This window comes from Rhyacophila brunnea, unplaced genomic scaffold (assembly GCF_057557595.1).
Source record: "Rhyacophila brunnea isolate RB1 unplaced genomic scaffold, BYU_Rbru_1.0 scaffold_3, whole genome shotgun sequence".
Lineage (NCBI taxonomy): Eukaryota > Metazoa > Arthropoda > Insecta > Trichoptera > Rhyacophilidae > Rhyacophila > Rhyacophila brunnea.
The window spans coordinates 28,083,930-28,097,372 of record NW_028232965.1 but is presented as its reverse complement, the minus strand read 5'-3'; the positions used below and the strand labels follow the sequence as shown (position 1 = coordinate 28,097,372).

Sequence of the window (13,443 nt, the reverse complement as noted above, 5' to 3'; positions counted from 1 at the left end):
TCTCATTTTCGAGATGTCATCAATGAGAATCATCGAGAAATTGTAACTAGGAAAAATTATGATAAAAAGGAATTTGAAACGGAAAAAACTGATTTTTTTAAATTCGCCGGTAAAAAAATAGGAGACGAAAAGCTAATTAAAGGTTTCGATATTGATCTCAAATTCGTTCGGCGCCAAAAATCTGTGCCGGATGAGATAAAAAAAGAAATAAAGATATTCATCGAGAAATCAATGAACCAATCTCGAATTCTCGAGAAAAAAATCTTGAATTCGAGAATTCTCGAACCTCAAGTAATCAGAAGCTCAACATTCATCCACCAGTGGGTCAATTTCGGCTGATGATGATGTGGCGTGTTTATTGATATGTTTTCGTCGTATGTGAATATTGTTAATGGAAAAGTTTATACGTACCATTATATTAAAAAGCCACGGAAATTATAAAATTTAATGAATAATACTAATTTAGCAACTAACAGTCAAAAATATTCGACCTTGCTTACATAATTTATTCTTCTGCCTAAAATTCCAGTTTGAAAATGCTAGACCAACAGAACGCACTAAAATTAATTCAGTAACTATACATTATAATAATTTTCGACAAAATAAACGTTATACTTGTTTTCGAATGATACAGTAGAATCAGTATAAAAAGAGATGTCACCGAAATGATTTTATCAGTTCAGTATCAGACTTCTTAGTAAGATCAACTCAATCAACATGCAACTCGTGAGTGTTTTTTCAATATCGATATAGTTAAAAAAATTAATAAGTTAATGCCAATATTTTTATATAACCAGTGAAATGGATCATTGGTATTATTATACTTGTGTTATTCAGTAGTATATTTCCAAAGTAGTATAGTACCCTTAAACAGAGCATTGAGGATTGTTAGGGATGAGTAAATACCAAATCATTCTTATTGTGTCGTCGTAATTTTTTGCTACATGTTGATAACTGAAGAAAATGAAATTAGCATTAATCAGCTTATTAGATACGGGTGATATTAACCTAGGGACTTATTTTATTTAAATCACAAATGATTTCCTATTAATGAAAGATTTAATAATTCATTATCAAATAGGTAATATATGTTTTTTATAAGACCGATTGAATTTAAACGACGGACGAATACTTAAAAACGGAAACATTATATTTTACACAATTATTATCAAAATTTGTGTAAATAATATGAACAAATGGAATATTTTTTACAGTCAGTCGTCTTCTTCTTCGTGGTCGCTGTCGCCTTCGTCGCAGCTGGACCAGTAGACCCAAAGGATTCCAAGACCCTGAAGGAAGATTTCAGCATTGAACCAGCAGGTCAATACAGATTCGGGTACGAAAAGATTTTATTTTATATTTTTATGAATATATATAATGATTTTTTATCTAATTAAAAATATGATTTTAAGTAGGTTTACTCTAAAAAATATACACAGAACAAGTGTTAAATTTTATATACAACACTATTAATTAGGTAAATAAAAAACACAGTACATAGCGATCATTATGGTTAACAATATATTTTTATAGAGAAATAAAATATCTACTTTCTACATGAATTTCAGATTCGAAACCGATGGCGCTATTGTCCGTGATGAGTCCGGTGACCTGAAAGCCTTCAAGAACGAAGATGGCAAAGACGATGCCGTCGTTGTTGTCCGTGGATCATACTCATACCCCGGAGAAGATGGCAAACCCCTGACCGTCACATACTTCGCTGATGAGAATGGATTCCACGCGGAAGGTGCTCATCTTCCCGTCGCCCCAGTCGCCTAAGAAGTTAACACTACTAACTTTTCAATGAAACGCAATGAAAATGGAACGCCCTAATGACAATGACCAATGATTGTATAAAGCTGTAACTACTTGACTGGGGGCTACCGGATTCCTACATTTTATTAGGAAAAACGTGCCTTTAATAGTTTTCACAATTTGTAGTCACCATCTGATGAAAATTTACTATTTCATAGTATTTTTTGATCGGGTGGTGTTGAGACTTTCGACCAAAGCGCTCGTATAAAATAAATATATATTTAAAATATTTAAGTAAAAACCTCTTTTTATTTCAAATACCCACTAATAATACCAGAAATCACTACACTGTCGTGAATTAAGTTACACCAGATATTATCCAGGCTTGGTTAATATAGATTCTCAATTACACCATCGATACCATAGGCCCTAGGACCTAGTTTAATATGGAAACAACCTAAAAACCTTTATCACACACTGGTATAAATGTTTAATAGAAAAATGTGTACCTGGTATCGGTAGCATACCGAAAGAAAGTATCGATACTTGCTATAGGTATTGAAACGAAAAACAAATATTAATTGTTTCTCTCAGTATAGTGTTGAATAAATAGCGACACTTAGTATTGGTATCTTGTTTTTAGGGATTGCAATACCAAATGAAAATTCCAATACCGGTATTTCGGTATTTCCAATTGAATCTCGTAATACCGCATTCGTGAAATTTATGAAAAACAGAAACCAATTTATTGATATAAAAATAAAAATCTCTTTAAAATAATAATATTTTATAGCAAAAATATCTGAATAAGGACATATGAAATTTTTAAAATAGCCAAAGGTAAGATAGTAGAGATGCCGATATTTACAAATACCTATACAGTATGTAGTTGAACTATTGGCACTTTCTTCCTCAAATGATATTTCAAAAAAATTGTTAAAAGTGTTATTGGATGTGTATGTGACCCACTGCTAATTCCACATAATGTTTTAATGCACTTCTTACATTTAGCTACTTCTTTATTTTTATCCCGTTAAATGTAAAACCAAACACAATATTGCTCACCTTTTTGTTAATTTTGATTTATTTCTGTATTATTTATTATATACTATGCTACTATTGAGTAGATAAACATCAAACAATAATTAGACACAGGAAAGTCCATTATAGTATAATTATTATTTATATTATATCATAATATAAATATTTCTCACTAGGGCTGAGGTTTTTATCAATAGGTAGGTATTTTAGCGCAATTTTAGATACATATTTGGATAAATTTAAAATTAGGGAAGTAGATTCCTACCTATAATGTAAATGGATTTCGCAAATCTGCACGTGTAATATTACTGATCACCAAGGTCGAACGGCAACGGAAATAAACCAGACAGGCGTAATCTGATAAAAATACAGTCCTGCTAAACCTTTTATATTGACTAATATATTTTATATCCACTTTCAATACCGAATATATCGGTATTATTGATTAATTTAATAAAACGCAATTTTTTTTAGTAGTTACTCCACCTTAAAAGTTTGATTAAATTAATCAATAATACAATGCAGTTCCACTGTGAATTGACAGTTAACACAATGAAAGGAATATATCGGTATTGTATGATTTTTAAAACCGGTATTTCGGTATCGAAAAATATTGGTATACCTACCGGTTTTGAAATACCGGTATTGCAATCCATATTTATTTGTATCCAATCAATAAAGTATCAATTAATAGGTACTCGGTATACCAAGATAATTTCTTTCGATGTCATACACAATATCGATATTCTTCTCGATATTGATGTTAAGTAAGTTGATATAGATATTTTTTTTATTCAATACCGACGCGAAGTAGCGACATTTCCTTTCGATGCCATACCAGTGTTGACATTATTTTCGATTCGATACAGATACCGAGTATCGATATTTTTTCCGAGGTACTGATACTGGGTGGCTATCTATATTTTTTCTTTCGACATGACACGCCTTCCTGTGGCTTTATTAGTGTGCTCGTTATTATGTTGTCATATAGTCTGCCGCCATACAAGAAAATTAATAACTGATATTAAGCTCACCACTGACGACAATTTGTATGTACACATAAGTAGGCACTCGCTTGCAAACAATACACAAATAAATACATTGTATATCGAAGTTTTCTTTATTTTCATAAACATATTGGTGGTATGTAAAATCGACACCATTTTTTGTAATAGTTTATTGTTCAAATCACAGGGGAAAAAATTAATATATCTCACTGATGGGGAATAATTAATACTTTTTGTCATAAAATGCCATCAGATCCATCTAGTAGGTAGGTAGGTACTTATAAAATTAAAAGAATTAAAATATTATTTAATTTTGCTCGAATACGTATACGTAGAAATTGGCATTATACATTGTATGGGCGATATTTAAGCAAAAACTACTTTTCCAAAAGCTACATCGATGCAGCCGCGAGAATTACGCTATCTGGATGCGATATAAGTAGGGTATGGCAAACGCTATCAGACATACCAAAACCTCAAAAGCAAAAAATGCTACAACTATAATTTATATAAAGTTATAATATTACTTAACTTTAATGCATTGAGCATAATAATAGCCCTCATTTATAACGGGGACGTATTTACAATGGGTTTACCATTGATATTGATACTAAGAGCGGAATGCAGAACCATTTGTCATAACTAAAATTTCCTTAGCAGAAACACTATGCAGAAACATTGTCTTTAGTTACGATCATTTCTATTGAAAATAATACCATATTTAAAAATTGTCTGTCCTATAGTTTAGGTAAATTATTTTATAATTATTAAACGATGACAAAAATATGACAACTGCAATTAATAAATGCAATAACTATAAATACATATTAATATTTAATTATAATACTCTTATGTTTCCATTATAACCCATTATACGTGATTCCACAGACACCGCAAGATATTTTTTTAACATGATAACACTAGCGTCAAGTGTCATTCTATCACTTGGCATCTTGTATTTCTGCGTACTGGCGTATAAAAGTAAAATAATATTCTGCAAGTACATGCCAAACGAATTAACACTATCAATATCCATATTGAGATACATTGTTAAATGAATTTGAGTGTATGGACTGTTTTATAGACATGCGAATTTATTTTGACAGCAGCTGTCAGTGGTAAATGGTAATACAGAAGGGGGCGTGTTCATAACAAAAGTAGTCTATGGTTAAGGGTTTCTTAACTCTATACTCAGGATTGTCTATAGTTAAGTCATGCTTTTCGGCGACTTATCCTTAGGATCGAAATCTTAGATTGTGCATGCCGCTCTAACTCTATATTAACTTCACTTGGGATTTATATATTTTAAAAATTGACCGATGATTGTATGAAAATACTTTTACAAGCGATCCCCTAAAACCCTTTTCGAGCTGTCCTCTTTTTGTGTAATTTTCAAAATAATTAAAAACAATGTAGCTGTGTTCAATGTTTCATTGATATTATATAGGCGTATAATACGTCAGAATTCTCCAACAATCGTGTGGGTAACTAATCGAACTTTTGTCCGAACTCGTTTCCATTCGGATATTCAGACGTAAATGACAGAAGATATCATGCCCAGATAGATAGATTTTTTTTCTATACTCTGGATTCGAGAATATCTGATTCTTGGTGAGATTTTTTTAATTTAATATACCTATTACAAAATATTTTTTTTTAATTTCCTTTAAATTTTTATTTTGCGTCCGGATTTCGTCATTTATGTCAAAAGATTTTTAGCCAGCTAATTAAAGAATGTCCATTCCGAATTAAAATCACCAGCATTTTGTTTGTTTAACCGGGAAAAAAATATAAGTAGTAAAAATAATATTATTTTAGTAAGGTTTCAGTACACTGCCGCAAACTAACGAATTCTATTCGAATATCATATTAAAAAAAATATTCCTGGCTTGGCATTAATGATTTCGGAGAAATGAGAATTTCATAATTTCAAATGAATAATCTTGAAAAAAGAGTTTTTTCTCATTATTACTCAAGAATTATTCTCAATCACAACCTTTATTTTGGTACCGATAAATGGTCGAGAGAGCAAATAGATATAGTCAGAGCAATGTCAATTTAAAACAATAAAAAGATTGAATTTATTATGTCCATTCTGAAAACTTTTGGCAATTAAAATGAACAAAAAGATGTTGACATGAGTCTGGGGAAAGACTTGGAAGCCAATAATGAGCAATTTTGATAGACGGAAAATCTACGATAGAAACCTATAGATTAGGAAGCAGATAAGAGCTGATCTATCTTATAAAGATCACCAAGATGATGAAATGAAGTAGATATCTGCTGGACAAATACAGTGGCACTAACATAACATCATCAGCCTGAATCTATCCACTGCTGGATGAAGGCCTCTTCAAGCTGCTTCCACTTCTCTCGGTCCTGTGCATTGCGTTGCCACGTACTTCCGCGGAACTTTCATCGATCCAGCGGCCTTTAGGTCTACCTTGCGGACGTTTTGTACTTCTTGGATACCACTGGATGACTAGATTTGTCCAACGATTGTCTCTTCTTCGAGCTATGTGTCCAGCCCATCTCCATTTAAGGCTAAAGCTAATATAAGCAGAAGGAAATACTTAGGGGCTAAGAAGAGTAGAAGAAACTAAGGGAGGTCTTCATCCAGCAGAGAATCAACCCCAGCTGATGATGATGAGGTATAATACTAATCTATATTGGTGGCGTATTTGTTAACATGTATGAGTATTATGTGAATATTGGCAAATGGTACACATATAGTAAAATATTATAAAACGACGGATATTATAAAAAAAATGTAATGAATACCTAATACAAATTTATTGACGCTGCGTTGCCAGGTGTGAAAAAGATTTAAACATACATAATTTATATGCCGAAAATTCCAGTTTGGAAATGCTGGAGCAATAAAATCACACTAAAATTAATTCTGCAACGATAAATTATAAGGTTTTGACGAATAAAATGTTATACTTGTTTTGAATAATAGACAAGGATCAATATAAAAGGAGATGTCACAAAAATGATTTTATCAGTTCAGTATCTGACTTCTTAGTAAGATCAAATCAATCAACATGCAACTCGTGAGTGTTTTTCAATTGTTAAAAATAATGCTAATATTCCATTGTATTCATTCTTCAGGAATATTGAGCCATTAATTTTAAAAGTATTTTTAAGCTAGAAAATAAATAACAATTAATATCAATATTTTCACATTTCCATATAACCACTGAAAAAGTGGCATATGCTGTTGAATATTACATTTGATGATATCACAAGTTTTTTAGAACTTTTCAACCCTCCACAAAATATTTTACCCACTAGTCTAAATTACGGTACATTTTTGAGCATTCGTTAAAAATATCGATTTCAATGCAATGTTTATATTTTATTGGTTTTATGATGTCACATTTCCTACAACCTCCCTTTCCATCGTCCCATATCAGACCCTCTCTCCCTATTATAACGTCGCGTCATATATGGGTGACTACTTATTGTAGGTACACGTGTTAATTGGTAGTCGTTTCTATTGTGATATTTTTGCCAATTTTTAGCTACATAGAGTTAATAAATAATATTTATATAATTTTACCCGCTTAATAGGTACCTGTTCATTTTTGAAGTTATACTTTTTAGACGCGTTTGGGAAATCAGATCAGAGTGTATTTTTGGCGTGTGACATGTAACACATAATTTATTTTTTCACACGAAATAAAACGCACTCGATTGGATTCGAACCACCGATTGTTTGGCTATCAGCCGAACGCACTACCTTTACGCCACAGTATGGTACTGCAATCGTGACGATTATATAGTATAATATTATAGATTAGAATTGTTCCGTTGCCTAGGCAGCGGAATTTATTATTGTCGGCCATTTGCAATTCTTTACGTAAACAAACTATTAAATAATGTCAGAGTCACATTTAGTACTTTAAAAATAAAAACAACGAGAAACCATTCTATAATTTAGTAATATAAGTTAAAGTGTATAGAAATAAACCAACGGCGTTCCAATAAGCTGTCCTTTTTCTTGAGTGTGTAATTTAACAAGATAATTAAGAGCTAGTCGAAGAAAGGTTATCACAAGTTTTGTTTTTGTTTTGTTACGATAAAGAAGTATAACTTCTAACGCGCGTACATAAGTACACACATCGATTTTATTTTATTTGAATCATTTCAATTTAGTTTATTTCATGAATATATTGTATGGATAAAACATTAGCATTCACTACGTTATAATAGTGATTTCGATTGAACTTAAATTAGTACGTATATAAAAGACGAATAATTAAATTTATTGACTTATACTATTCTTATAGAAATATGTGTGAATAATAAAGCACTATTAAAACTGTCCCATTTACAACAAATAATAAGGAGGATATTATTTTTCTTCCAGTCATTCGTTTTCTTCTTCGTGGTAGCTGTCGCTATCGTCGCAGCTGGACCAGTGGACCAAAAGCATGCACAAATCGTCAAATCAGACTTCAACGTTCACCCATCAGGCTACAACTTCGGGTAAAAAGATTTATTGTTTTATTTTACATGGAAATATATCCTGTGTTGTTAATAATTAATATTGTAATTTCATGTTTGCCACAAAAACCATAACACGACTAAGATTGCATTATCAACAATTGCAGATAAATTTGTCGCAAACTTTACATTGCTGTGGTCTGAGAATTATTTTATGCTCTTCGACTGAGTTTAAAATGAAGTGTAATATTGATACAAGGGCAACACAAGTTTTTACAATGGACGATCATTATATAAAATATTTGATTATCAATTAAAAAAATGAAAATAGAGAATTCCATACGTCCACTATAACAAAATGTGATGACAGGCCGCAATCTTGGTTGTGACTCAATATTTAAATGCTGTCATTGTCACATGTATTTGGCTATCAATTCAAGCATATGAACATTTTTTGGTATCGCTATATAGCTATATAGTACCTCTAGCGCATCTATTCTGTACACAAGGCTGCTATCGGCGGGTATCGAGGGTAGTTTATTATATTTATGTATTGAGGCGGTTAATTGTTACAATTAGTTAACCGTCTGAACTGTCAAACAGTGTTAACAGTACCTCTCTTGGCTGTGTTAACTTTTGGAGCGAGATAGACAGTTTAGACGGCTTACTTATTGTAATAATAATTGTAATACCTTAATACATAAATATGATAAACTACCCTCGATAGCCAGTGATAGCCGCCGATAGCAGCCTTGTGTATAAAATATATGCGTAGGTATAGTTTAAAATCTGCCTAAAATGGGTATTTTACCTTATTTCGACTTTTTAACGATATCTTAGGCAAGGTCATACGAAATGCGAGGCCTTATTGGGTCAAGCCGCAAGGGTTAAAAATAGAATAATTCATTTGAAATATAAATTTTAGATAAGACTCTTTTGAGCAATTTTGAAATCACTCATCATGCATATTCGGTATAAATTTAACTAGCTTAGACCAAGTAAATAATGATATCTTCTTCTCTTCTGCATTATTAACTGAAAGTAAAAATTTTGTAACTTGTCATATTCTAAAACTAGGGTTGCGATATATTTATTAAATGCTAACTGTACTTTAGAATCATTCTTTTAATTATTCAATTTCAATTTCAATTTAATTTATTTATTTTTTACATATTGTGGACATTACAAATTATAAGTTTAAGACGTTCACAACATGACATAAAAAAGAGATAGATAATATGTTATTAAACAAATATGTACATACAAAAATATTAATTATATAGGTACATGGAAATACACCGGATGAGTTAAGCAGAACCTATTTTAAAAATTTATAAAATAACGTCCACCTATACTCATCCTCACGTAGGTGGAATATATCAACACCCGAAGCAATTTCGTTGAACATAGTTATCGCCCTCCCAATTGGCATTACCAGTGGCAGGTTGGTTCTGCACCTTGGGAGAATAAACAACTGATGTTCTCTATTGTTGTACTTGACAAGCGCGAAGCCTTTTAGAGTGCGAGGTCCGATTGAACCCAATCGGCGCAATCGCCCTAAGACCGGACCTGTGATCACTAATTATTATTATACGGTAAATTGTGATAGATAACCTATTTTTGAACTATACAATAATAAACTTACATTTCTGATGAATTTCAGATTCGAAACCGAAAACGCCATTTCCCGCGCTGAGACCGGTGAGCTGAGAGCCTTCAAGAACGCAGATGGCAAAGAGGATGCCGTCGTAGTTGTCCGTGGATCATACTCATACCCCGGAGATGATGGCAAACCCCTGACCGTCACATACTTCGCTGATGAGAATGGATACCACGCGGAAGGTGCTCACCTCCCAGTTGCCCCAGTTGTCTAAGAAGTTAACTTGTACTGACTTTTCAAAGAAACGCAATGAAAATGGACCGCCTTAGTGAATTGTGCAAAACTGTATTTACTTGACCGAGGGCGATCAGATTCCCATGTTTTATTAGGGAAATGTGCCTTTTACATTTTACACAATATCTAGTCGCCACCTGATTAAAATTAACTATCTCATAGTATTTTCTGGTTTGGTGGTGTTGAGCCTTGCCATCAAAGTGCTCGTATAATATAAATTAATATATATATATATAAAATATTTAACTAAAAAAACATCTTTTTATTACAAAATTCCCATAACACATAAAAACTATATTAAGAGTAACTATACATAAATACGCATACGGAATGTTATAATAATTCATATTTTCTTCTTCGTATCGGATCTTCCATGAGATTACAGGAGTTCCCTCCAGATGTTGGCAAATGTTACAACATTCTATTTGTTGTAATATGTCATTGAAGTTGCATTTCAGTGGGCTTGCCTCAAATGTCAATAGGGATTCCATGATTTGAGCTACACCGTATATGAAAGATCCTATATTATATTATCACCATAGATATTATCTTAGTTTAATACAGAGACAACACAAAAAAAGTTGCCAGATAATATCGATTGAATATTTTGCATACATTTTTATTTCAATATGAAAACACTGATTTTTTAATCTAATATTTAATAAAGCACAATGAAATCAGCGCTCGAAATGGAAAAAATTTACGAACCGGAGCACTTGACAGTTTTCTGAAGATTTTTACATAGTAAAATTATCAAAGTTTATGTGTTTTTTCCATAAAAATAAGTGTGTTAGATTTTCTATTATATGGCCTATCCAGCTCAGTCGGTCAAATTATTTATTCCACAAGACTGAGCTATAATTTTACCGATTTCACGAACAGGAATGGCGCTACGATGCGTTCCGGTCTATTTCAAGCCCTGAATGAAATACTAAATGTAAAAAATAAATACATGCAGATATAACGGTAGAGGGTTAAAATAACGTATATTCCTAAAAATACGATTATCCAATTTTATGGCGTATTAATAATATTAATACTATATACCTATCTGAATATAAATAAAATATCTTTTTACGTCGGATTAACACAACATTTCTAATTTTTAGTTGTTTTCGTATAAGTAAACATATTGTCTCGATTGTATGTATGAACAGTGATATTGAGGCAATCTGGGCTTATCATGTTCGGTACTTGTGGCTAGACCTGGAGGGAGATGCTTTACTAACCTCAACATTTACTTCCCATACGGGCAGTCGGTTCTCGTCGACTGAAACGGTCAAAAGTGTGTTTTGCCAAAATACTGATGTATCTCTTTCTCTTGGTCAATCTTCTTAACACGACATGTAGTTTGACGTCATATAAAAAGCGTTAATTCTAGACAGGCGAAGATTTCAAGCATTCCGTCGATGTCTTTTTTGGGTGCCTTAATATTGGAAAAATAGTTTATGATAATAGTTTTCCAAGTTTCCCTAAACTCTCCGCTTAAGTAAGCAACTAATCAGTAATCACAATTATTGAACTTATTCTGAGATCGAAGACGTGGTTTACCTACGGTAATAGAATTATCTAAGATCACCGAATGCTCGTCCGTTTCCGAAAATACCAAATTAAAAAAAACTAAGTGGTAAATTTTTTTCAATTTTAATATAAATAACCATTTTTTGGGTGCATAATTTGATATATATTTTATAGAGGATAGCATTATGATAAAAAACCAATGAATCCACTGAACTGACAAACCCTTTAATTAGGTCTTTAATAATATTATTAATGGAAGAATAACTCCATACCAACGTACAATATGAGTGTAAGTAAATTAAATTATATCGATTACTAAGCCATTTGTTTACAGTGAAATATTTAATTGAAATCGTTTAACATTTTTGTCTTTGCTTATCCTAGACGAAGAAAGTTTTTAATTTTAAGGTAGTGGATAGATAGGTAAGTATTTAAAAAAGTATCAATAACTGCAAGTATGACCACATATAAGTGTTGGGTCACTACTGTGGTGTTCGATGTGTGGGTTGAGGATGACGATAATGAAGTCTAAGATGTAGCAGGGGTGGTTTTATTAGCAGCGCATCGATACAATAGTATATATACAATGCCAGTACATAATATAATCTACTGAGATAGTTACGAGCCAGGTACTTGGATTCGAGTGACATTTAGATAAATCATTATTCGTTATTTATACAATCAAAAGTAACACATAAACATTATATTCTAGTAGATAATTATATTGGACTAATTATAGAGTCAGCGGTTTAAATCGAGTAGCTTGTGGAATTTTATTTATTATTACAGTCATAAGAAAATATGATACTATGGGAAATGATTATTCGGCTAATTATCCATTGTGATACCGTATTTAATATCGCCAATCAATCTTTTGATCCAGCTAAGAGCTGTTTACTAGAATATGATTCGCTGGGAATATATTATTGCAGAATAATTTGATACATTAAAAAATAGATATTTGATCGCTACTATACTACAGCTACATAAGCATGATTTTTCGTGTAGGTTAAGAATGTAATGCTAAGTGCTTCTTCGTCGTGTCGGGTCATCAATGGCTACAATGTGTCGCTCCAGAAGTTGGCGAAGGCAACACCATTTTCCTCGGCTTGTAAGATCTCGTCGAAATTGCAGCTTTCTAGGCAAGCTTTGCATGAAAACAGGTGTTCCATGCTTTGCATTTCATTGCACTCGCAGGTTTGGTCATCGGAGAACCCCGACTTCACCATCTTCTCTCGGGTGCGCCCTACCATGGTTATCAGTCTGTCTAGGGTTTTACATGTACTGTACCCGAGACTGGCTCTGGGTGGGAGATGCTCTGCTGGCTTTACCCAATATTCGAGACCCTCAAAGGTTAGGCTCCCCTCCCATGCTGGTAGTCTATCTTCTTCGGTTGTGACGCTTAGAGTTATGGTTGTCGCCATAAAGGTTTTTCTGGATTTTAGCCTTGTTTTGCTCATTTGATACCTACGCAAGATGTATAGTGGGTCCCTCTCTTGGGCTGCCTTTTCAACATGTGCTGCAGTTTGGCGTCGGATTGGTGGGAGGGATTCCTGAAAGCACGCGAATTTTGGTGACAGGCATAGGTTTCAAAGCACCCCGTCACGATCCGGCAGGTCTCATTGAGAGGTGTCCATATGTCTTGTGTGCGCAGAATTGTGCCATACCGCATAGTGCAAGGGCTGAGACCCTGAGTGTATGTGGTTGAACTCCCCATGTATTGCCGCTTAGGTTTCTCCAGATACTGTTCTCTGTCAGTCTCTTCATTTTAGT

The 13,443-nt window shown here is 32.9% G+C and overlaps 2 protein-coding genes across 2 annotated transcripts; both read left to right on the top strand.

The window, feature by feature from the left end:
* The first annotated feature begins 678 nt into the window (after positions 1-678).
* LOC147068166 (larval cuticle protein 1-like) lies at positions 679-2,056 on the top strand. Its single transcript, XM_085952495.1, has 3 exons — positions 679-726; positions 1,215-1,336; positions 1,569-2,056. Exons 1-3 carry the CDS (start codon positions 718-720, stop codon positions 1,777-1,779), a joined length of 342 nt encoding a protein of 113 aa, XP_085808621.1. The 5' UTR covers positions 679-717; the 3' UTR covers positions 1,780-2,056.
* A 4,756-nt stretch (positions 2,057-6,812) lies between these two features.
* LOC147068165 (larval cuticle protein 1-like) lies at positions 6,813-10,377 on the top strand. Its single transcript, XM_085952236.1, has 3 exons — positions 6,813-6,859; positions 8,179-8,297; positions 9,919-10,377. Exons 1-3 carry the CDS (start codon positions 6,851-6,853, stop codon positions 10,127-10,129), a joined length of 339 nt encoding a protein of 112 aa, XP_085808362.1. The 5' UTR covers positions 6,813-6,850; the 3' UTR covers positions 10,130-10,377.
* Positions 10,378-13,443: the final 3,066 nt, after the last annotated feature.

Coding starts and splice junctions, on each gene's coding strand:
- LOC147068166 (XM_085952495.1), top strand. Junction 1,337..1,568: donor GCAGGTCAATACAGATTCGG/GTACGAAAAGAT, acceptor CATGAATTTCAG/ATTCGAAACCGATGGCGCTA.
- LOC147068165 (XM_085952236.1), top strand. Junction 8,298..9,918: donor CCATCAGGCTACAACTTCGG/GTAAAAAGATTT, acceptor GATGAATTTCAG/ATTCGAAACCGAAAACGCCA.